Source organism: Nothobranchius furzeri, chromosome 1 (genome assembly GCF_043380555.1).
Source record: "Nothobranchius furzeri strain GRZ-AD chromosome 1, NfurGRZ-RIMD1, whole genome shotgun sequence".
NCBI lineage: Eukaryota > Metazoa > Chordata > Actinopteri > Cyprinodontiformes > Nothobranchiidae > Nothobranchius > Nothobranchius furzeri.
The window spans coordinates 76,637,555-76,663,675 of record NC_091741.1 but is presented as its reverse complement, the minus strand read 5'-3'; the positions used below and the strand labels follow the sequence as shown (position 1 = coordinate 76,663,675).

General features: G+C 40.1%; 1 protein-coding gene across 6 annotated transcripts in view; it reads right to left on the bottom strand.

Annotated features, from left to right (window-relative positions):
* si:dkey-237h12.3 (teneurin-3) overlaps positions 1-26,121 on the bottom strand; it is a 188,748-nt gene that overhangs the window by 77,006 nt on the left and 85,621 nt on the right. For all 6 annotated transcript variants that reach the window (XM_015950707.3, XM_015950714.3, XM_015950722.3 and 3 more), the window contains 3 exons: positions 20,801-21,039; positions 14,571-14,696; positions 4,357-4,571 (listed from right to left, as the gene is read on the bottom strand). In XM_015950707.3, coding sequence (XP_015806193.1) covers positions 4,357-4,571; positions 14,571-14,696; positions 20,801-21,039 — 580 coding nt within the window. The remainder of the gene's footprint in view (positions 1-4,356; positions 4,572-14,570; positions 14,697-20,800; positions 21,040-26,121) is intronic.

The window sequence follows — 26,121 nt, the reverse complement described above, 5'->3', positions numbered from 1 at the left end:
TTCTTTTTTTTTCTTATTCACAGTTAGCATTATTAGTTAGCCTCTAACCTTCTTCACCAGATATTAGAGTAAAACAAAAAGGATACTGTGGCTTCTTAGGGGCACACAATATGGCATCTGGAAGGCTCCTTTTAAACTTGTTTAATCAACACTTTGTAGTGGTAGAGTAGGAATGAAAACCCAGAAGTGACTTTATCAGCATGAAGGAGTCAGCGGGAGGACAGAGTGGCAGGGCACAACATGATTTGAAGTCTTATTTCCTGATAGTTGGACATCTCTTCTCTGATTGGCTAACAGTAATGTGAATCTACCACTGACACTGTTTGCTTTGCAACATTGACATTTTATCTCCACAAATAACACACGCCTGAAGGAGTGCTGCTGTGTTGTGGTGTTGCTAATGCTAACAGTTAGCTTCTACTAGCCGAGATGTTCTCTGCTGTTTCCTGGACGCTAAACCAACAACAGCCTTCCCCGTCGTGTGTCAAGATGGGTGAGTCCATGAGTGTTAAGTGACATAGATCTGTCCGGATTTTCAAATGCTAGTTTCACAATTTATTTTCTATCAGAAGCTAAAGCAGGAGATAGGTGTAGAAGACTATTTTCATGTTCAGCCTGAATGAGAAACTCAGAGTGACTGATTATAATCAGACATAATCATTTAAAAATAGGTTTTCAGTGAACTACACCTTTAATGGCTTCCATTCTTTTCACAGCGTTACTGCTTTTTGCCAGCCAGTTGCCAGCGCAGACCTGGCAATTCTGCAGCATCAAATATGACTGGCTCTGGAACCAGGACATATGTAGGCAGGACAGACTGTAAATGGTGACTATGTCCCTCTTTGCACTTTTTAAAAAGACAAAAACTCACAACCCCCCATTCACCTGAGAAGAAAATCTGTTTCAATGTAACCGTCTTTTCAACATGATTGAGACTGTTCTGTGATCTTTTCACTGAAGAATTCTTACTTATGCCACCTTTAATGCCAGCCTAGTAAACCCAAACCATAAACAAGCATAAGGGTTGAAAAAGTATGTCTGCTGGTATTGGTTGGTATGCAGCCTGTGATGTCCTCTCTAAAAGTAGCTAATGCAGAGTTTTAATGCAAGGCCTAGCCAGGAGTGGATTGTGTATACATAACAACCATTCAAATATAATAAATGTTGATTTTTCTGTGGCAGGTATTCAGAGCTGATAGATGTTGTCTGGAGGTGAGTTTGTGTTCTGATAGAACCGATATGGCTCTGAGGCAAATGCAGAAGCTACACTCTGAACCGTGATGGGACTTTGCAACACACAGGGTGTTTACTACAGCCTGTTAAATTAACTTTGATAATGTGGCGTTTAGATGAATACATTTGAAATTCAGATTGATTCGCTGCTAAAGTCACATTCACAATATAAGCATTGATGCAGCATTTCATTTAGTTTTGCTGATGAAAATTAGATTCATGTTGCATTTTTGGTTGGTAGTCTGTCAAAATAAAACAAATAAAATAAATGTTGTTATTGCTTTCAGTGGGTTGGGAAAAGAGGAATACTGAGAGCAGAGAGCACATCAAAAAACAAAAACAAAAAATAAACAACAAATGTAACCGACCATGAGCACTTTTCTCTCCCTTTATGTTGGAGATTCAGCGTGATAGTATCTCTATTTTTCATTTTCAAACAAACATTGATTTACAGGGTAAGCAAAGAGGAATGAGCTATCCCTACCAATGAGTAAAGAGGTGCATCTGCTCTCATTGCACCTGCTCAACACCTGAACCACATTTTGACTGGAGCTGGTGAGTGCAGCGAGAGAAAAAAAGAACTGTGTAATGCATACAGTACAAACAATCCCCAAACAGGCTGCAGGCCGCAAAGTAGCACAGCAGATGAAGACAGCAGATCCTCGGGCTAAAGCAGTTGTTAGCTACACAGATAAAATGACTCTGTGGTGAATACCAGGGTTGAAAAAAAAGAGTCTGTGGGCTGCTTAGGAGTGTGATGCATACAGATTGGCTCTTTAGCCGCTGTTTAAAAGAGCTACAATTCAAATTCAGCAATGAGACTGTTCAATGAGTCATTAGTTGTGAGGAAATAGCTTTTGAAATTGGAATTTTTGACATATTTCTTGCCATTTCTTGTGCATTGCATTTAACTATAAAAAATAAAAGATTCTTACTGGGATATGTTGCCCCAGCCGATGTAATTTGTGTAATTTTTGTCTTTTGAATCAGCAGACAATAAGTATCTAAATGAAAAAGGAACACTACTATTTCCAATTTAGGGAATTAAGTTCAGCAATTTTCTGAAAATATGCAACGTCCAATCTAAAGGCAATAACAATATTCTTGGAATAGTGAATCAAAAAGTAAAGAAAAGAAATGGGTCTTAAACTAGGACTTAAAACAAGATTTCTGGTGATCGGGACTGTGACCGGTACAACTGTTCAAATCACTCCCATAAAAAAGAGCATTAATGGGGAGTCAGGTGAAGTCAACAATCCCACTGAGACACCTTTGTGCAGAGCAGTGGGGGTTGGGCGGAGGTATTAACCTGGCGGAAGTTGACTTCTTTGTTGTTGACTTGAGGGGGAAGTAATAAAACAGTTCATCCCACAAGCCCTAACCCCCCGGCTGAGTGCATACATCTTCATTAGGTGCTGTGAAAGCCCCCCCAACTCATCTCAATCCAACAATACAGGTGAAAAACAGCCAAGAGACTAAGCTCGGAGAAACTCCCAGATGCCCCCGTGGACAGGGAAGGAAAGTGGTAGGAAACCTGCAAAGTCGTGAAACTGAGAGCAAACCTAGGAGTAAAAAAAAAAAAAAAAAAAAGTTTGTCTTTCCAACTTGTCTGGCTTGTATCATCACAGACAGACACTCAATAGAAAATGGAGGAAGTCTATATTTGACAAAGGTGGAAAGGTTGTTGCAGTTAAATGCTGTCTTGTCTTCCAAGCAGTGAATACGACAAACAGTCAATATCTCTCATTGGGGTCTTTCATGCTCAGTTAAGTAAATGCATTGATTTGTTCCCCCAGTACCTGAGCAGAATGTAATTTAGAAGTTGGCACAATGGACACAATGTCCAGCATTGACAAGCACGAGTGCCTGAATAGCAATGGCTTGAGACATAACAGCAGAGCCTTGTTAATTAGTATGCTTTGGTCTTTGATTTTGCTGGGTTACTTCTTCTTTCTCCCCTTTCTTCTTTATTTACCTTAAAGGTACAATCCAGTCCACCTATTGTCACTCGCAATGGACTTTCTTCCATTTGAGAGCGGCCTTAAGCGCCTACACTTGAGTAAAGCTCGTCTTTACAAAGAGAGAGTGTCGGAAAGGGTGAAGCTAAGAGCTTTTTTTCTGCCATGTATGGCAGGAAAGAACTATTGTCTGAGTGCTTTCATCACCATCAGCACACATCAGACGTTTAGATGATCAGAAATGTCAATAAAGAGAGACGTCAGACATTTTGGGAACACTTCCCAAACAGCAGATATTTAGCAGAGGTGACACCTGTTTGCATGCTAACAAATGTTACAGAAAGCCCTCATTTACAAATGAACTAACAGTTAAAAATTAGGTGAGAATAGATGACTTCATTTAATAAAATAATAAATAATTAAAATAGCCAATGATTGTTATAATTTTCCCACAGCTAAATTTGAGTATAAAAAGTGAGACAATATTGTACACATTTGCTTCTATTTTTAAATACATGTTTTAAAGTAAATCAAATTGAATGCTAAGATGAGAGACAGTCAGTGCATCTTGAAAAACGATTTGCAAAGCCAAAAGAAGTGGGGAAAAAAAGGTTGGAAAATCTTAAACTTAATTAGATTTTGTACAAGTCAGTGTAATTACTCAGAAGAAAAGAAACTTCATTAGAGTTTGAGGCATTCACGAGTGAAGAATAAAGAGGTACAGCAGTCTGTCAAAGACTGCATGAACAAATAAGAGTAACTTTTTATGTAACAGTGCTAAAAATGGGGTTTTTCAACATCTTCAGTAGATAATGTTAAAATATTCAGAGCAGTGAGGAAACTGTCTGCACGCTGGAGAAAAGGCCCATAACCAGTATGGAAAGGTGAAAATGATTTCACTCTGAATGAAAATCACTTTTAGAAGAGGCACTATCTTTTCTTTTTAAATGCTTAACATGAGAACGTAAAGTGCACACTTTACATGGCCCTGTAGAGATCAGATGCTAAACTGTCATCAGCTGAAATCTTTTGAGTAGTATAAAACAAAATATGCCATAAAGTCAAAAGCCTTTTAAGAAACAGATTTAAAAGGAATCAGTCAATAAATATAGCAATACTGTTTATTTTTCAATAGTACATAAAGTAATTATTTGGAATTCCTCACCTGGGTATGAGATGGTGCAAGACCCTTTCGTCCATAGACTCCTATCAGTGCGCTCTTCTGTACCGAGACGTTGAACTTAATAAAGCGCGGTTGGTCCATGTTCAGCTGAGAACGCCAGAAAACCCCTGGTGGAACACTCTGAGCCACCTTCTTTCCAATGTCAACCTGTCCAGTGTCAATGGAGTTGTTCTCGTGTTGAAAGATGCTAGTCTTCCCTAAAAGTTGAAAAAACCACAGTGACAATATGTCAGGATTCACAGAATCAACCGGGCAAAGGCAACGTCTGCACCTCACTGAGCTGAGACTGATGGTGATCATAGACACAAAATAGAAAAACAATAAACATTTTTAGCTGTGATTAGTTGGACCTGTTGCTTAATTTAGTTTTAGTCAAAAATGCAAATAAATTCATACATTTTTTTAAAGCATCTGCAATTTTTCTTCTCACAATTCAGTCAAAAAATTCTGTCCTAATTTTGTATTTTATGGTGCCTACACTTGTTATTTCAATAAATCTGCAGTGGTCTCTCGTATGAATAAATGTTTTGTGAGTCATTCACTGGGGAATGAAAGCCCTCGTGCTCCTGTTTCAGGTTAGCTGGAAGAGAGGGAAGCAGAAAACAGCAGGACTTGGGAGTCATTAATATTCATATACAAACATCTCACCTGTGATTGGCTAACAGCAACACAACTCATCCACTTCCACCATTTGTTCTGCAACTTTGATGTTTTATCTCCTTAAATAACACAACCCTGAAAGTGTCTGCCATGTTGTGGAGTTGCTAATGCTAACGGTTAGCTTCTACTAACTGAGAGGTGCTCCGCAAAATCAACACGGCCTTCCCTTGTTGTGAGCCAAGATGGGCGTGATGCAGATCTGTGTGGCATTTTCTGGCACGGGCGTTTTACCATCTGTTTTCTTTCTGTAGCTAATGCAGGAAATAGGGGTAGAAGACCATTTTTATGTTCAGCCTAAATGTAAAAGTCTGAATGAACAATCATGCTTCAAAAAGAACAAGTATTAGCCTGTTTGTTTCTTACTGAACTTCACCTTCAAAGCTTTTAAAAAATTTTATTTCATTATTTTGAACATGCACACTGAGAAACATAAACCCACACACAAATTGCAAATTCTGTTTTTTCCCTCAAAATAGTCTCTTGCCCTCATAGACTTACATTTTTTGCACTTTCTTGATCAAGTAACTAAGATTCAGAAGGGCTCAGGACAAATGCAATGATGCTTTAACTATCTGGAGAAAGTAAAGAATTGCTGTTTTATTTAAGGTTTAAAATTTCTGCCATTTTTGCCGAATGATTCTTGTGAGAAAATTGAGAACCTTGACAAACATTTAGAACATTTCTTTAACCAAGTGTCGCTCAAATGCGGATCACATTTTTCAGCGTCGACCTATCAGATGCTGGCTTAAAGGACATGATGCAACGTAGTCCAACAACTAAATACAACTAAATATTACTCATTCACATCAAAAGTCATGCTATTCATTCTGCTTTTATTATTTAGCCTTTTTCACAGACATCAATAAATACCACAATGTTTCCGTTGCTTTCCTGTAATCCTAATGTCTTAATACGGCTGGGACACAGGTACAAGAGTTTCATATCCATTCCAAATCAGATGTGACAAAGTGTGATAGGATTAAAAGCGCTTATTTCTACACCCTGCTTTGAAAATATAAAAAATAAAGTCAAGTTTTATAATTGTGTTTTAAAGGGCTCTAACGGGCCAAATCTCCCATCTTCTCCCCGGTTCTTGAGGCTCATATAAAGCGAGGCTTTTATCAGATAAGGTGTAAATGGAATCTGTCAGACACATTTAGAGCTACCCTGCCAGTGCAATAACTGCAAATCAAAACAATTTGCTGATTGATGTCCTTCAACCGTGTCCTTATAGTGCTATGTTTTTCTGGAAGTTATTTAGTTTGTGGACACACGAACAATTGAGGCATACAATGTGCTATTACCTGAAAAGTTATTGTTAAAACGTAGAAAAAAATAATTTACAAAGCCCGTCGGCTGTGGAAGGAATGCATGTGGAAGATACCGAGCAAAACTAACAACTCACACTTTGCTTTGCTCCTCCTCTTAAGAAGCATTTCAGAGCGCAGACACGTGTGCTGTAGCTGCGAGTATATCTGTTTGTGCCAGACCTCCTTTATTTGCATGCCTCAGTGTTGGGTGTGTAATGAGGCCATCGCCTGTCACTTCCGTTTCAGTCAAAGTGAGGCTCGAAAGCCAAGTTTACCTCTGGGGAGAATAATAGCTGGCTATTGATTGCCTTTAAACAGTCCAAAACCTGCCTCATGCTATCTTAATTAGCAGTACTTATGAGGATTTAAATCTAGCCGAGTTTAAACAATTGAGCTTTTGCCTGGCCTATTCAACTCCATTAATGCTTTCGTGGCTCTGCATTTTAAATTCTGCACTGTGCTTTGATTATCCATTGGTGGCGTTTGCTGTAAAGGTGAGGTGGGATGGTCTGCTTTCTTTGTTGACGAATACACAATGGGCCGAAATTATGATTAGGGAGCAGAACTCCGTTTGTATTCAGTCAATTGATTTCCAGAAGGTGAGAGATTGCAATAAATTTTCATGGCTCAGCATTGAGCTGATTGCAGAGGCCAAATGTTGTGCTGTTTATATTTGTCCTTCTTAATTGTCATTCGAAACTTTCTTTGATGAAATTAATTAGCACTTTAGTGCTTTACAAATCCCTTGACCCATTAAGGTTGGTTACGGCTTATGAGTGAACACCCCTTTTAGATCCACATACAATCCTCTTTGGTGTACAATTGTGATCCTTGAGAGCCTGTTTAATGTTCTTTAGTTGTTTCCCCGCCCCAATACACATACTGCAATTAGGGATGTCCAATATCTGCTTTTTTGGCCAATGCACTGATAAGTAGGTTCGATGGAATGTTTACTTTGTAAGTGCCTGGAGATGACGCTAGATGTGATTTGGGACTAAGTATCATCATCATCATCCAATTTACCATTATAGTCCATCTCTTAAAGAGACGGTTTGCAACTTTTTCATATATTTAAATGACTTTCTTGAGCCAGTAGGTGCTAAAAAGGCTCTTTATGGGGTTAAAGAAATGTTACTCAGACCCCACTGCCCCCTGTGGACAGAATACCACACTTGCAACTTCAGAGTTGGTGGACCACTCCCTGCTGGTAGAGGGAGCAGTGGAGTTGACATGATGGAGCCAGAGTCTGCGTCCAGCACATTTCCTGCATATTTTAGCTCATGACCACAGCTGATTTGTTTGATTTAGTGATTAATCACTCCTGCAGACACTAATGAGGGCTGTGGAGACATTCAGCTGTTAGATTAAGGTGTTAAAAAGACAAACGCACAGCAAGGAGATAAGTTTCATTTGCGGTTTAATCACAGAGAATAACAGATACTAGGGGATGCTAGAAACAAGCAAAACTGCCTAGTATCACTTTAATTTCTGATACCAATATAAACCCATATCAATGTACACTAGGGGTGTGCATTGGTAAGTATATGGCGATACAATATGTATCCTAATACAGGGACGACGATCCATATTGCGACTAAAAGCAAAATGATATTTGCAAGTTTTTAGACTGAATGTTAATGAAAAACTCAAGAAGACGCTTCCAAGACACATCTGGTGTTATATGCTAGATCGCATTGTTCCAACAGAGGGACAAATGAATAAAAACTGCTGCCACCTAGCAGTCAGAGTCTGAATTGCACCACACTAAAGAAATAAAGCAAATGATTGAATGTCAATTTTCAACAGAAAAAAAATACATTGATTTTTAACACTGATTCTATATCATAACACAGAATGTATATATATATATATATATATATATATATATATATATATTAGTGGTGGGCATAGATTAATTTTTTTATCTAGATTAATCTCACTGTAATCTTGGAATTAATCTAGATTAATCTAGATTAAAATGGCTGATTCAAATTCTGCCAAAGGCGTATGTGTGTGCTACCTAGATAATGAATAAAGGCAAGTCTTTGAGAATGGAGGCGTATTTCTTGTTTCAATAATGCATTACAGACTGATAAAGCAGTTTTACTATGATAACTGATGATGAAAATAAATAATGATCAATAAGTATTTGTTTTTAATAGCTGTTTATTCAGTTCAACAAATTCTGCACTGTAGGTCTACAGAATAGGTCATGATTAACTATTTATAGTCAGTAGCATTTGGTCAATCAGTCCAAGCTCTATTTCTCCTTCCACCAGTCACTCAAGCAGACCAGCTTGTTCACATTGTCTAGTGACAAACTAGATCTTCTCTTCTGCACAATCTGGCCTGGGGAGGGGGTTAAATTTCTGGGGTGCCCTTCCAATGCCCCCCTTTAGTTTGCATGTAGGATCGCCTCTGGTGAATAGGAGCGAGAGCTGGAAATGATGCCACAGCTCACCTGTATGAGCAGAAGCCAACTGTTGCTGTTGTTGTCTCTGAAAATGGCAAGGGGAGTTATCCTAGCTCAACTTTTCTAAACAAATATAAAAATTTATGAGTAAAATGTTTATTATTACAGGTGAATTTGAGTCGAAGCCACATGAACAACGACCTGTAGAAACAATTTATCACTTTATCACAATAAACAGCTGCTAAACTTAGTTGGAAACCGCACCAGTCTGAGAAAGTCTTGTCTCGGTTTTCTCACATCCGAGCGCTGCTTCGGCCGCGGACGGTGAAGTGTGGCCCGGGGAAAGCCCGGCTGGAAATGTCGGAGATAAACAAAACAAAATAAAAAGAATGAAAGTCGCATTTATGTATTTAACTCTGGTGAAAGTACATAAATTATTTACTTGTCCCGCGCGATGAGAAGAGAGAAGCGCTGCTGGTGGCGAAGGTGCGACTGTTCGGCTGTATGGGGAACATTAAACTCCGCGAGCCTGGCGTCCGTCCATACGTACGATGATCCGCGCCGAGTGTACATCCGCGCCAACCAGGTATCCATCCGCGCAATGTGAAAGTCATCATAGCTCATTTAGTATAGACCCAGATCCCAACCCAACTTTGAGAATAGATTAACGGCGTCATTTTTTTTATTGCGCGATAAGAGTCTGGCTTTGCCGCAGCGCGTTAACGCCAATAACGGCCCACCCCTAAAATTATATATATATATATATATATATATATATATATATATATATATATATATATATATATATATATATATGCAGGGTTCTCCCCCTAGTAACTAACAACACACATGTTCTATCATTCAAACTTTAAACATTATCCATGCAAAATATGACTACTTCAGGTTAAGTTAGTCAAATGAAAAGGTGCCATGTTTGTTTTGTCTCCAACAGCAGCTAAATCATCTTCTCCCTGCGATATCTTGACAAACGCCCACCAAACAGGGCAAATTTCTACTTCGGCAAAAGTTGTGCCAAACAATTAAAAAGATCTCAAAAACTACCTTGGATCTGTCATATTTTGACATTTTGAGGAACTGGAGAAATAGCTGAAGAGTTTTATGTAAAATATGTTCATTATATGTAAATTAGTGTCATTAAAAAGAGTAAAAACAGATACTGATTATTCCTGATATTACACTTTAATGCCAACATCAGCTGATAAAAATTGTATGTCGACGTTATCGGACCTTCTTAATTACAGTTATCAAAAAATCTGGTCATAATCTCCTCAAGTTCTGCAAAACACCGTTTAAGATCAGGTGATTGGCAGCAGAGAAACATCTAAAACACTGAGGATGGAGACACATAAGGATCAGGACTGACCACTGGCCTGATGGAATGCCCATGCACTTTGAATATGACTCCCAAGATCTTTAAATATTTAATTTGATCTTGTTGGTATGTGTTTATGCTGAAAATCGTGATTACGTATTTAGAGCTGGGGTTGTTCCACAAGCTTAGAGCATAATGTTTTATAAAAAAATGAATAATCAAGTAAACTCTAGTTTGATGTTCAGGGGCATTTAACATTATCATGCTCACCAGTAGCCACTGCTGGTGTCTAACGGTCTGAGCGTGTAAGTGCCCTAGCAGAGGTCTGATTACATCATCCCAAATCAGCCCTACCAACTGTTTCCAATTCAATCTAACTCAAGGTTTTAGCAAACGCCACTTTGTGTCACTTAATGTCCACACCCAAGGGGGGCAGCTATAGGTCATGAAGCACCTGTCACTTTGTTTACTGACGTTTAATTAAAGTTTAGCTATAAAGAAAACCTAAAGCTGGTTTGGTCTGTCTGCTGTTTGTGAAAATATGGCTTCAAATCAAAGGTGTGGTTATTTTGGATGTGCTTTTACATCACACAAGTTTTCATTGTTGCACTGGTGGAAGGCTGGATGCTGTAAACAGACAGTGATGATTATAGGCTACCAACAGTTGAGTAACTTTAAAAAGAAGAAGCCTTAACTGCCTGAGAGTTGAACTCTTTGTGCTTTTTTCGGTGTTTCATGGAAGACAGAGTATTCTCGTTTGTATTTTTGTTCATTTGCAATTCTCAAACACCTGTGCTTCTAAAAACAAAAAGCAGACTATAAGCAGATTTTTACGTTTACCTTCTTTTATGATTCTTGGGAACTGTCTTTTGTCATGGATAACTTTGCTTGAAATTGCTCCACCACACTTAGCTGTTCATTGGTTTCTACCAGCACTTTGGAAACAGATATCCACTCAGGTGTTTTCTAATCCATTTATATACCTGAATTGTGTGGAGTGGGGCGACGCTGGCTCAGGAGTTGTGTTCACCCTGTAATCGGAAGGTTGCAGGTTCAAGCCCCGCTTAGTCTGTTGCTGTTGTTGTATCCTTGGGCAAGACACTTAACCAACCTTACCAGCTAGTGGTGGTCGGAGGGACCGGTGGTGCCTGTGTATGACAGACTCCCCTCTGTCAGTGTGCTCCAGGGCAGCTGTGGCTACAATTGAGCTCATCACCACCAGGGTGTGAATGGGTGAATGATTGTGTTGTAAAGCACCTTCGGGGGTTTGAGGACTCTAGACGGTGCTATATCAAATACAGGTCATTTACCATTTACAAATGTAGCAACCTTTTGCATGACTCAGACAAGCTGAATATGAACTTGTTATGGAAATTGTATATTTCATTTCTTTAATTCTATTCTCAAATGTCCTGAAGCATTCTCACACTCACACACACACACACACACACACACACACACACACACACACACACACACACACACACACCCTCTCACAATGACCTCACTCCCATCTTTATCTCCTTGATTAAATAAACTCTGTGCCTAAACTAGATCACCAATTTATGTATTCACAGTTCTCATGGAAAGAAGGGTCTGATTCTTCATGTTTCAGGGCAAAACCCCCTCAAAGAAACTAAGACAAAAACACACAGAGTTCCACATTGCTGCAGAAGGCAACAGATCTCTGATCAGCTGGGTGGGGAAGAACACAAGTACGAACAACACATGTAACGGTCGTTTAGTTGCATAAACAGCTGTTTAAATGGCACAAGCAATAGAAACGTGAGTTAAAAACATTTATTTTCTACAATTTCAAAAGACTGTATATTCAGGAGGGCATATGAGATTTTAATTATTGATAAAATATTAGACCAGCCTAATAATTGCAGGCTTGTTTGTCCTCTGATGGAGAGATAATGGGAAGTGATCGCCAAATGAGGAGATGCAAACACAAATGTAAAATGGTATGATTATAATCTGTTTGAATTTAATTGAACATGTTGTGCTGTTAATTATAGCTGAATGGAGTCTAAAATTTTAATTCCATAAGGTCATTTTAAAAAATGTAACACCTGTCCCTTCTGAAGGTCTCTGCACAACTCTGGTCCAGCATATTTATGGCTTGGCTTCTCCCATAATATACTGTGCTCACCTATTGTATCTCACAAAGTGCAAAATTGGCCAGAGAAGCTGCTGCAGTTCACACGATTTCTTTTGTCAGACAGCAGAACAAGTCTGAACTTGAACACGTGGGAGCGCGAAGTCTCTTTGAGGACGTGTTAAAATCCTGAAATAATTATCATCATTACGCTATGATTAAGGGACACATTAGTTCATGTATTCAATCATTTAGAGGAAAAGTAGATGTGACAGAATGTCTCAAACGTTTTAGCACAGTTTACAGATTTGAAATGGACTAAGGACGATTGTAGACAATGTAGAAAAAGGTCAAAGACATTGCTGCTTCTCACTGCCACTGAGTGACTGACTTCCAGCAAGCTGCTTCACACACAGAATCCCAGTGAATACTGGTTTATGAGTTTCGAAAAAAAAGCATATATAAAAAATACATGTTTCATGCTGATTCGTGTTCATGTGAATGATAAACATGTAATTTTGAAAAAATGCACAACACAATATTTGCACACCTGAACTAAAATGGTAACCGTTTTTGAACCAGATAGACGAGATTAACACAATGATTATTTTCCAGCACGGAGGTGGGTTGTTCTGTGCTGCTTCACTGCTATGTGGATTTTTGTGTGAACTCACTGAAATTTATTCATGAGCATATTTAAAAACAACAAGCATTATTCAAAAGGCTGCACAACTGAACAAATAAACGGTAAAACGTTTGACTTAGTCACATTAAAATGACAGAGTAAACATGTTGAAATGTGAAAATGTAGAATGTAGGTGGAAAGTAGGAATGTAAAAATATGCTAAATTACTGATTCAAAACAAAAAGCAATACCTAAAGCATATGCTTAAACTATAGTTGCGTCTGTTAAAGCCAAAGCAGCCAGAAAGTGATCTGGAATGTCCTGACTACTATACTTACATGTCTGCAGTATTTTGAACATGTTCTAGGATAGAAAGTAGATACTGGTTGGACCAGACATGTAAGTATAGTAGTCAGGTCTGGACAACATTAAGGCATGAATTACTTTCTCAAAGTCAGAGAAGGTGAGAAAATGCTTCAGCTTTGCAAGGGCTTTGAGCTGGAAGGAAGTGACTTTGACAACAGCATATATCTGTTCATCAGGCTTAAAGGTGTTGCCCAAAATCACCCCCAGGTTTTTGCAAAAGGTGTTTTAAAAGGCGCCAAAGGGACAACATCGCCACTAAGGAGGAATTGAAGGTTAGGATGTCTGGAACGTACCACTGAAGGTTTTTTTTTCTAATTCGGTCATTCTCTTATTAAAAACCAAACAGGATGAAGCTGCTTTTAGCTACGATCCTGCTCACAGATGGGAGTCAGCTTCCTTATGACCTCAAATGTGCCCCAACTCTAGAAACTTTGAAATCAAAATTGAAAAACTGCATGTATTCATCAGCCTTTGAATGACTGTTCTACACTTTAACTCTTCACCCTTTAACGTTGTCCTTTTTGTCCTTTTTTTAATTTTTAAATGAAAATTAAATTTGTGTGGACTTTCTGTCATGTTGATTTTTAATGTTCTTGCTATTCTTGCTAATTGGAAAGCACATTGAATTGCCTTTGTGTATGGATATGTATTTATATATACATATACATACACATATGTATATACATATATATTCATGAATAAATATAAGTAAAGCTGCCTTGCAAAATTATATTTTATATATTATAAAACATTTTGAAGGTCCTTTGAAAAAAATACTTGTTTAGGATTTTGACATGTATAGTAGTGAAATTTATATTAGTACATGTTTAAAGGTAGTGCAGGGTGAAGTACAGATAGAAATAAATGACTGGACCGAGTATAAGTCCTTGGGGATCTCCATATGAGAAAAATTAAACTGCCCAGCCAGAATGGAAAAGTTTCTTTCATCATTTTAGCTATTTATGCAAGGGAACCCTGTGGCATGTTTAAAAATCAGACAAATAAGTCCCAGTCAGAAGGCAGGTGTTAATGATGGATAACACAATAGGTCCAACAGTATCAGAATCCTCTTTTAAGAGACAAGTAGAAATAATGTCCAGCGGGGTGGACAGCGGGCAGGGGGCCTGTAATACTAGGTCACTTCAGCTGTTTTGATCATTTTGATCTAAATTGGCAGAGAAAATGTTGGAAAAGGGGGGAGGTTGTCAGTGGAGCAATGTGAGACCTGATCCCATCAATCACCAAAGCCTACTTTGATGTCTTCAAATAGTCATGTCAAAGAACAAGTCGACTCCCATTTTAGCATCAGAGTAAGCTTAGTACTATATTATAACAAAGCTAAAATTAAACAGCTTTATTGTAATCACGTGTCAGTCTTATTTCCTTACCATCGGCAGCCAGGGCCGTCACTATGCTCGACTGAGTGGGCCTTGTCTTCCCAATCCCTCCATTCTCAAAAGCCGGTTGGTTTTCCAACTCCTGGAGCTGCCAATTGAGGCCGAAAAGGTGCATTGCTGTGAAACACAAATAAACCATGTGGGTTTGTGGAAAATGATTAACACATAAGCAAATCGTTGCAAAAGAACAATCAAGCCGCTTAAGCACAAAAGACCAGTGGGAGTGCACAGTGGATGGATTCAGGGGTGAGCAGCAGCAACAACAACGGTTTAACTCTAAACACGTTCCTCTTCATCTTGTTTTCAGTGGCTACAGTGCCATGGGTGGCTTTTGTGCAAACCTTGCAGCAACACGGGCCAGACAAAGTCATTTCAATCAATACTGTAGCATGTTTCCTTGGGGAGTGCTGTTCATTAAGGTTCCAAAGTGTCAGCTACTGCATCAAAGAGAGCAGCAGGCTGAGTTTCTATTTTGACACAAAGCTTCCACTTCAGACAAAAAAGACAAGATACACTGGAAAAGTCAAACTCCTCAAGTCTAATACAGGAGACATAGTGTTGCATGTGCGCAAAAGAGAGAGATAGCAGAGGAGACTTAAAGTGAGAGAAAGTGGAAAGCAGTGTATGGAGCACAGCAGGAGACGGAAGTGAGAAGGTTAGACGCTGCACACTACTCTAGTTTTCTTACACTAAAACGTGTCTGGCTTTCATTCAGACAACCTGCTTTATTGTTGCAGAATTGGATGCAATCAAACTGTGCTCTTGTTGTTTTGAGAAACTGAGGCGTTTCTGTGAGCGCAGCGAGAGGGCTTATCTCCTTCAAAGTCACCAGCCAGGGAACATGCTGAGGAAGCATCTTGATTTCCGACCATTTGATCTGCGGGAGGAACTTTTCTCCAACACCCGTCGCTTGCTGGGAAGATGGATATCGACTGCAGCAAATAACTTGAGAGGTGGATGTAGGGCCAGAGAGAATATCAAATGTAAAGGAGACCAAAAGAGAGATAGGAAACTAGTACGAACAGTGTGTCAGTGATACTTTGTTAAGAAACATGGAGCGTGTCTGCTTTGTAAAAAGCCTCCTGATGAAAATACTTGGCTTCGGTTGAGTGAGGAACCACACAACACTCGTCCTTGATGGATCAAATGAACAGATGTGGCGTAGCCTTGGATTTGAGTCAGACAAGGCAGATTTAACATGTGGGGAATATTTAGGTGTACGGTCCTTTTGTTCCAAACTTTGCTTTGTGTCAGAATCCATTTTTGTTGCCAATCTATAAAACAAGGAACAAGAAGCGATTTCAGATGGTTTCCATCAACAGTTTCAACAAGACTGACTCTCCTCAGACAGGAGCTCAAATGTGAAAACGGGTGCAAGACCTGAGCTGATTTGTTGCGATGCAAATGCAGCTGAAATTGTGTTAGTCATTGTGTCTATGAGTCAATTTTCAGCAAAAACCAATCCAACGGCTTATCACAGTTTAAGCCAAGCAAGCGAGCCAAGAAAAAACTCTGCAAAATCTTCAAAGAAGTCCTAAAACTATCGACCAAACTCAGCTTAAAAAGATTACAAGAAAGTCTGGCTCCTAAATTTTTTTTGCACAGTATGTACAATGTCATGACTCTTTTTCCTTACATTTAATCAAATCTAAAGTAGTGTCAGTCAGTGTCACAGAACATTCTATTTTCAGTTCTTGAACCAAATTGTTGGTGGTTTCTGCTGAGGTAAGATAGTTTAGTGAGCTGGATGGAAATGACAAGAATCAGATGAGAACATGGAGCATTAACTCAAAGTTAAACTTCTGCCGGGAAAGTAAAAAAAAAAAAACTACTCCTACAAAATGATTGACAGCACCAAATAAAATCAGGTTAGGGCATCACTTAAAGAAAAGAAGGAAAAAGAAGAGAAAAACAGCACAATCTTTCTCGAGCAAAAACTAAAAATCGCGTCAGGGAAGCTGAACTTGTTTGATACAAACTAAATCCTTCTGGTGCATCACGGGAGACGATAAACAAGAGTAAATGTGCTTACACGGATGTTGCCTTACAGCTGAAGCTTTTTAAAGAAATGTTAATTAAATTTTAAAAACCTTTTTTCACCTTTAAGTAACCTAAAATGTGGCTGAGTGTTCAAACAGGCCTCCACGCTCGTGCTGTCAGTCTGACACTGACGTCTCCGAGGACCGGCAACGAGCTCGGCTAAAAATAAAGGCCAACATTTAACTTTTGCAAAGGTAAAGCAATAAATTAAGCTAGATACAAGCACCTCTGACTGAAACACCTTTACTGAGTTGATTTCCGATTTCAGCGCCTAAATCAATTGAACATAATAAGCACAGAGGCTCTCTTCTCAACACGTCTGTCTGCTTTATCCCAACCCCCCCACCTGAGAGGAAATTGTGCGGTCGGTTGTGTATCCGAGGCGCCACACCGAGAGCCGTCCCCTCTTCACTGCTCTCAGAGCACCAGGGTCTGATTCCCCACTTACCTCATCAACAAATTGCTTTGAGGTGAATAGCCCTCAATTTATAAATTTACATAACTTATTTCTACAGCCTAGACCAGTTCAATTAATATTTATAGGCCAGGAGCAATTTTCGTTCTGAGCATGATGCCTGGAAAAGCAGGTCTCTAATCACCGATGTCAAAAGTTGCCCGGCGGAACACCGACACTGAATTTGTAAGTTCACTACATGCTTATTTGAGCTCTGACATCCACAAGGCCTCTTGTGTACAGAAGCACAAACACTTTTGGGCCAGAAAATGTAACTTGGCCTGAGGAAAAATCCTGCAGATTGCTCTCAGCAAATTCCCCATCTCTGTGGTTTTACCACAAGAAAAACACGGTGCTATGTGTGTCACGGGTAAAAGCTGCTTCTCGTTTTTACTGGTAGAATAAACTGCATTAACCTCACTAGCCCAAACAAAGGAAAGCAAAATGGTATAAATCATTAGTTTTACTTATGATGAAACGCAGAAAAACAAAGGAAAATAAGTCTTTTTTTTTAAGTAGCTCATCTGGAGTTTAAGTGTGTCAACAACAACCGAGAGTTCGACCGACTCAAAATTACAGAGACAAATATTGTTTTATGCTGGAAACTGGCTGCCCACAAATGTCCCCGAGGAGTTCCTAGAAATAAACGGTGCAGCTTGGAGCGAAGATGTTCCCGCTCTCTGAGACAGAGTTTCCATCAGCCTTAAATGGATAAGCAGGATTCCTACCGCACAACTGACCAACAAACGATTTGTTTTATTGTCTTGTGGTGAGGGAAGTAAGCTCCGTGTCTCCTTGTGTTAGTGTCGAAGTGTATCTGCTATTCAATCAGTATACAAAGCAGACATTTAGCTAATTCAGCTCCGCACACGAGTGGAGGCACCTGAACAATCCACTTTCCACTGGTCATAACCTTGTTCAGAGAAGAAGCTCCAATTATGGTAATGCACTCATATGAGGCTTCAGTTTTTCTGACTTCACTGGAATTTTAATTTCTCAAAACCTGTGCGGAAAAATAAAGATGTCTCTGTTGTTTTCATTTCTTTTTCTTTCTTTAAGAAAAGAAAACCATATTTTGACATTTTCAGTCAAGACAATGTCCACAGCTGAGTTTTGGTTTGAGTCCAAAAATCCACATTGTTTTTCTGCTGTCAGTCTGTTGGACTCCGTCCTGATCAACCCTTCCTTGATCAGGACAATCGTTGAAACATTTCCAGTTGGGCCAGTTTGCAGGGCTGGAACGATGAAGACTCACCTCAGCAGATATGCCTCATTTGAATTGCAGGAGCTGTTGTGGTCGATTAGCCAGCTTCCAATTTTTGCAACTGTTCTTCTAGCCTGGGCTTTATTTTTTTTTACCCCCGAATTAATCAATTTATAAACTTATTGTAAACTCTAGACATTTATTTTTTATTGTATTTCATCAGGTAGCTAGAGCTGTTCGTGCACCTAATGAGGCTGTGTGAGCAGACAGTGGGAGAGTATTAAATTATGAGTTCACGTTGTCACTATTTAAATCATAGCACCAGGCAGGAGAGTTGGCACTGGATGAAAGAGAGGAGAAGTGGTGGAAACCATCTCAGACACCTGAGGCAAATGTCAGAGGGCTGCATCTACTTAGCACAGTCAAGCACACACACACACACACACGCGCGCGCACACACACACACACACACACACACACACACACACACACACACACACTCCCCTAACCACACAAGTTCACTCTGGAATCATCCACAAAAAATATAAATCCCCAAACATCCAATAGATTCAAAATAAAACAACTTAGCGATTGCGTAGAAAAAAATGTGAATTATTCAATCTGCTCAAGCTGGTTTTTAAAACAGCAGAAAAAAAAAGACATTTTCTCAGAGGAAACTGACCAAATGTGCTGTTAGGTCATAAGGAACAGAAGAGGCAGCGGTAGCTCAACAGGTTGAGCGGGTTGTCCAGTAATCGGAAGGTTGCAGGTTCGATCCCGACTCCAGACAGAGAATTCTGCTGTTGTGTCCTTGGGCAAGACACTTAACCCACCTAGCCTGCTGGTGGTGGTCGGAGGGTCCGGTGGCGCCTGTGCTCGGCAGCCTCGCCTCTCATCTCCATCAGGGTGTGTGAATGGATGAATGATACACTGTAGTGTAAAGCGCTTTGGAGTCCTTACTCTGAGAGGCGCTATACAAGTGCGGGTCATTTATCATTTAAAACAGCAGCTGATTCGTACTGACGTAGGAGCAAAGGTAACATAGATGTGTTTACACTCCAATTAATTAGTGATATAAAATCCTGGACCACAACAAGTACCAGAACAGTTAGGTCGATGAAGGGATTATGAATATTGATACTGATGTAGCAGGTTTATGACCTCTCCTCCAAGAGAGCACTTCCCTCTCTGTCTGGCAATAAAACACTGGTTATAGGATCTCCCCAACATCGCCATATTTCTCTTTATACAACTGTCACATTTCCTCTGCCTCCGAGCTGGGTGAATACTTATATATCCGCTCAGGCAGAAAGGCACAGTGTAAGGATTAAGGGCTCTGCTGACAGGAGAGGGCACGAGGAAAGATAAATCTGTAACAGGTTTATTGCTGTGGTCAAGATTCCAAAGGTTAGCAAGAAGTCAGCTTTGACATATGCTATAAAAACAGAACAAAAAAGGGAAAAACTAAAGAGGAAATACATTCAAAGACTTCCTATAAGAAATAAAGCTGAAAGGATGGGAACAATCTTATCCAGCTGACTGAGATGAAAGCATTTCCTGTTCCACAGAACAAGTGAGTTTTAGTTCTAGTACAACAAAGGCTGAGTAGACCAAGGTCGTCTTTACATTGAAGTACTCGAAACATCTTATATACGACTTTAGTTGCCAAACTTGTTCCACCCAGAGTTGATTTTTTAACAAAAAAACTCCAGCAGACCTAAACGAGCTTTCGTTCTTTGAACTGCGGATCACAGGAGTGGGAATGATGCACAGCTTCTTGTCAAAGGGAAAGAGATGACGATGTCTTCTTAGAAATGGCACCAGTGCCTCGTCCGCATATCTGACTGAAGGCTTTGCCAGATCGACTTTACTGAATTATATCAGGACATCTGCAATCTCTGCAGAAAGGAGAAATCGGTGAATGAGAAAAGCCTCCTCTGTTCGCTCGCAGCAGCGCGTCAATCATTTGTTCCATCTGAATGGAAGACAATTGTCCAACGCCAAAGCAGATCATTCTCTCTTCCTAAACTCATCGCTTCAGGCACAGAAAAACTCTACTGGTTGCATAAATGCGGGTGACATGTAGAACCGCACCCCGTCATTAGTGCTTAGCAAAGCTCAACAGTTTCAGTGTGAGGGAAATAAGTTATTTATTATAAGTTTTTACTTTTATTTTCAAATACACAAATAAAAATAAATAAATAAACCGAATTGGCACTTGGTGCCGAAACATTGTGGTCAGATGGAGCGTGGTTCTGATTTGATGAGGTAAGGAAGCTGAAATTGAGATGGTGGAGGGAAGAAAGACAGAGAGCACTGGTGTGTGTCCATAACTGAGACTGAAAAAACGATATGCACATTTTGGAGCAATATAGGTCAAGCTTCAAATCTTCCCCTTTTCAGTCTGTTTAAATAGCTGTTTGACACTTGAATATGGATGATTATTGAATTATTCCCCTCACAAGCATGCAGTTCAACCACATTTGGTATGTTAAAGCTGCTATAATCTGCTCTGAGCCTCACCTACGCAGTAGCACAGGATGATGGAGAGCACTACCGCTATAGCCACAGCAATCAGGGCAGTGCATTTCCAGGAACAATGTTTGGGTGACTTCTTGAACTTGAAAGCCCCTCTAGACAGGGTATTTCTGGGCAAAGGGCGCGCAGGTGTGGAGTAAACGGTCCCCGTTGCCATGGTGTAGCCAGGAGCTGCAGCGCCGAAGAATGGGGTTGTTCCTGTTCCCGTTTTAAAAAGAAAGTGCCTATAAGAGAACAAAAAAGACAAGACAGGGTATCAGGATCACACACCACAAACGGACAACATTATATATGTTAAAATCAAAAGTCTTATACATGCTTCACTTATGTACGGATGATTTTAAGGGACATTCTCTCTGTTTTTGCCCCCATGCGGTCTCTAATATCTCAAATCAGTCAAGATTCAATTTTAAGCCAAACGCTTAAAAAGAATCTCTGGTATTAACCACATCTAACTCCCACGTGCAGCACACTGCAGGAGGAACTCTGTTACACTCTAATATCCGGTATTATCCTGACATTGAAAAAGGTTAACAAAAAGTACCTCATAAAAACAATCATCTCACTTTTGCCCTTTTACAACTGGGCCTTCGCTAATAGCCCATTATACCTGGGGTAATTAACAGGGTTTAATCAAATGCACTACGGAGTGATCGTCTTATTAACTTTTAAACCCCATGTGAAAAGCTCTTAAGTAAATGAATTAAGCCTTGTTGCCACACTTGCCACTACTCAGAGATTAATACCCATATGCCTTCTGGCTTATAGGGACGGCCAGGGAAATTGAACAGATTGACCATGGTCTGCAGTAGTTCTTCCAGTCCACACATGTAAAATGTGCACAGCTTTGTGCACTTTTTTTTTATTAAACGAAATTCAAACAAAAATGCAAACAGCACTTACAATTTCACACTTCAGATCGTGTACTTTATAGTTCCCAAAGTTATAAACTCATCACAGAGTCCCTCTGCGTTGTTAAACAAGTGCTCTATATCGAGTTTATGAGAGTAAAACACTATTTAGGATTAGTTCAATAACAATAATCTGGAAAGTAAATAAAAAGGGGTCAAATACTTCGAGCTGAAACTTCAATAAAATTCAAAAAAAGCTGGAATAAATTGTCCGGAGTTGTTTTATTATTCAGGGGAGACTGCACCACATGAATACTTGACATGCACCCTTGCACACAGCATTTCACCTAAGGGTGCCTGGCCCAGCTCTACCAGCCATGTCTGTTCAACTGGAACATTTTAGGTTAGGTGGCTTAAAGGTGTCCTTCAAACTGTACAGAAGGTCAAAAAATAAAAATAAAAACCACTCAGACATTAAAACAATCATTTTGACACTGGAAAATCGAGCTTATGACATCTAACCCCCTTTACTTATAGCTAGACGAGTTGCATGAGAACAAGAAAGTGTTATTCGTCAGAGACTTCACTTTACTTCACTGGCACCTTGACTTTCTGAACTTTTACATTCCTCACCCCTTCTCATCACTTTACCTGGTTAAGGATTGCTGTTTTTATTGATTTATTTGCTTTTAATGCTGCACAGAGCTCTAAAGAAGAAGTTGCCATGGCAACCACGAATTCAGACACACCAATAAACTGATAAACCAATGTTTGCTCATCAATTATTTGTGCAGCATCTGTGAAGTATCTATGGACGCTTTGCAAAGGCTGTGGCTCTTTACTAAAGAGCTTAAAAGTGCCAAACCGAGCAGAAAATCTGAAGCGGAGCAGTTAGGGACTGAAAAAGATCCAAGAAGACATGCTTATGGAAGATAGCCGGAGCTGAGGAGGCACCTACAGTACTCTGTTTTCATCATCACAACATTTTATTGGGATAATCCGCAGTTTAGAAATGCGTTTGCTACGTCGAGGGAGTTTTATATGTTGTTCTTTTTTTTATAGATGCGAAACACATTGCTCACGATTCTGTGTTGCTGCTGATATTTCAGATGCTCTTGGTCTCCTGTGAGGATATCTCTGAGGTAAAACCTGCTCTGATCAATCCTCGACTGAAAGAACAAATGCCAGATTTGGATCGTCTAGCTCCTCGGTGCCCCGACTGACACGTGCCGTCGTGATCAGACAGGGATTCCGTTTAAAGGTTATGGTGCCACACCACTGGAATGACAATGCACAACCTGCAGAAGTTCTGATTACTCACTCCAGAACAATCTGTACTGCAGCTGCAGCGGCAGACTCGGTAATATGAAGTTGGGTAGGAATTGAGGTCAAAACTCGCACAGCGTTGGCGGCAGCAGACGTGCAGTCAGACACACAGGCAAATAGACCCTGCTGTCTGGGGAGTTAAGTGTAAGTAGATGCAATCTGATGAGAGAGAGGGAAGAAATGTGGACGCCTGTGCTTGTGTTTGCTGGAAGAGTTCTGTACTCGATCCCAGGAAGGTGAATACCTCTTGCAGGCTGGGGAGATTATCTGGAAACCATGTTGTCTCTAAATAAATGCAGTAAAATCTGTGTGGACCCTTATTTAAGCAATGCTTTGAATATATATTCATTTTTTTTTCATGGCCTTCAATTCAAAGAGAACTAAACCTAAAAACACCACGGGCGATTCAGAATCACAGTGCTGCCGTGCAGTGGAACACTGAAAGTGTGTGTTTGTTAGTGAAATTAGTGACATCAAAGCATGGCTCACAAAAAACTTCAAGACAAAAAATGTTTGTAACCAGTGAATGAGTTGCAGGAGAACATTGCACACTGCAGGGAATATAAAACCTGTAGGAATGACCTACGCCACCTCGTTGTTGTGTCAGGAAATAACATGAATCTGAAAACGTGTCATAATCTTTATGCACCAGTGTCCAAGACTAATTCTACGTCAGACATTTATTGCACTTGGCTTCACGTAATTTTGTATCAATGCTTTACATGCTGCCCCTCTTCCTTTTTTATCTGAAAAGAAGAGTGAAAGGGTATGAAGATAAACTGCTGTTGGACATGATTAACAAACAGCAGACCGGTATAAACGTCTCCTGCTATAGACGCCGGATGACCGGCCGTAATTGATTCCAGTCAGTGTGATGCAACAAGGCACATTACTATGCTAATCCAGCCAGTGGTGTGCAGTGAGAGCGAGAGAGGGAGAAGGAAAAGAGACAATCAAGAGAGTGTGAGGCTGAGAATGAATGCCTGTTTGTCGGTGAAATCACAGCGTGTTGGTGTGCACGCCTGTCTGTCCCATTGAGGAGCCTGTAACACAAAAGCAACAGCAAGCCCGGTCTGCTCTGCTCTCACAACATTGCTTAACATCATGATGACATTTAGAAACATGCTCAAAGAGGACAAAAGACTAAACAGTGAGTGGGTGGATGTGTCCATGGCTAAGCTTCAGCTGTAAGGGTGAGAGGGAGCACACAAGAAACAATGAGGATGGAAAGCCTGAGGATATGTAATCTGCCTGTGAACCAGCGTTCTGCATTAGCGTTAGCTATTCAATAATCAGGCTGCTTTAACTGTGTCACCACACCTTAAGAAATGACCACAGATGTGATTTGACATTGAGGTGACTTGTTTCCACGCTCACTGTTGCTGAGGTCTCCCCATCAAACTGCCACCTGTCCTGCTGACAGGGGGTCTGCTAGCAGGTGCCATCGTGGTGTGGCTAAATCTGCACCGCATGTCAGTGTCATTCTGCTGAAGGAAATCAGCATGGTGCCTGCCATCTTGAGGCGCTCAAACTGAGTGCTGAGATTATTTGCACATGAGGTTTATCATATTTAACAAGTTTCATCTTATTTGACAGAAAAGAGCTTAGCATATTAAATAAGGCATACACTCGTTATTTCAATGAATTTGCTGTGGTCTCTAATATCAATGAACGGCTTGTGAGTCGTTTTCTGTGGGGAAAAAAAGCTCTGGTGCTCCTGGGGAGGGGCAGAAAATGGCAGGGTTTAGAGTTTTAGTCATTAATTTAAAATATCTTGTCTCTGACTGGCTAACAGTAATGTGACTCTTCCGCTTCTTCCATTCTCTCTTTTTGGGAAAACAAATGCAGCGCTGATGTTTTATCTCAAATTACACATGCCAGAACCTGGTCAGCCACATCATTTGTGTGTCCCTTGCCACTCTAATTCCCCAGCTTGTGATCAGTAAAGCATGGTTACCATTAATGTTAAAATTCATGTTAGAATCCTGACTATTTTCATGCATGTGAAACTCAGAGCGACCGACCGATCTTCAAATAGAACAAGCCCGTTCCTCAGCGAACCTCACTTTTAGACAGTCACCCTGTATTTTAATTTTGTGGCTTTTGTGGTGTCGCCACGCGATTTAAACAGAAATCTTTTTTTTCTATGACGGCACCATCTAGAGGCTGAGAAATGTATCGCCCACTTTCTTGTTTACCCCTGGATGGAACACCCCTCACTCATGATCGAGCATCTCTAGCCAACTCAGCTTCAGTCATGGTGTGCTCTCAAAAGCTCGCTCTTTAAATGACATCTGTACGTAAGCGGAGGTCTAGTGCTATGGGCTAATCCTGGGCGGTGGCCAATTCAAATAGCTTTGGGCTCTATGGGGATGGCAAAAAACAACTAGGTATATTCTACATGATATCACAGTAAAGGGTAAGACGAGCCTTTTTACGGCTTTCTAACAAAAAAATCATACATTATTCCTGAAAGGGGGAAAACTCCAGATCGCAGCTTCAAGTAAATCTGTTACCGCTTTTAGATAAATAACTACCTAGATTATCATTCACACTTTTAAATATCCGTTTGCTGTCTAAAATTAATGAGAAAGAAGCATGCCTTGTGCTGCCAGCAGCAGTAACAGTTTATAAAGTTGACTAAAATAAAAAGAAAATATCACAGAACTCTGAAATGTTTGCTTGGCACTGGAGATGTTGGCAAAATAAATAAAAAGGCAAACACACGAGGAAAAAAAGTACATCTTGAGGATTACTACTTTGTCTACACTTCCATCCACTTTGGCCGGTAACCAGCAATCACTGCAGGCTCGTCTCAGATCCGGAGGGCCTGTTGGCTGGAATCTCACACATAACTAATCAGTCCTGGTGCAATCATGACACAGTGGCTGGCAGTGCTCAAAAAAAAAAAAAAAAGGGGTTCAATCCCCCCCCCCCCTCCTCTGATGTGGAGCGTGACTGACTCATGATTTACATGTGCACACCGCACAAAAGTGTCCACACATGCACACAGACCAAATCCTGCGTACTTGAATTACTACTCCCATTCTTCCTCACCCTCGAGAACAATTCTTGCACATTTTCCATCAGGAAAATGAACTGTCTGTGGGACACTGTGGCGCGTGATGA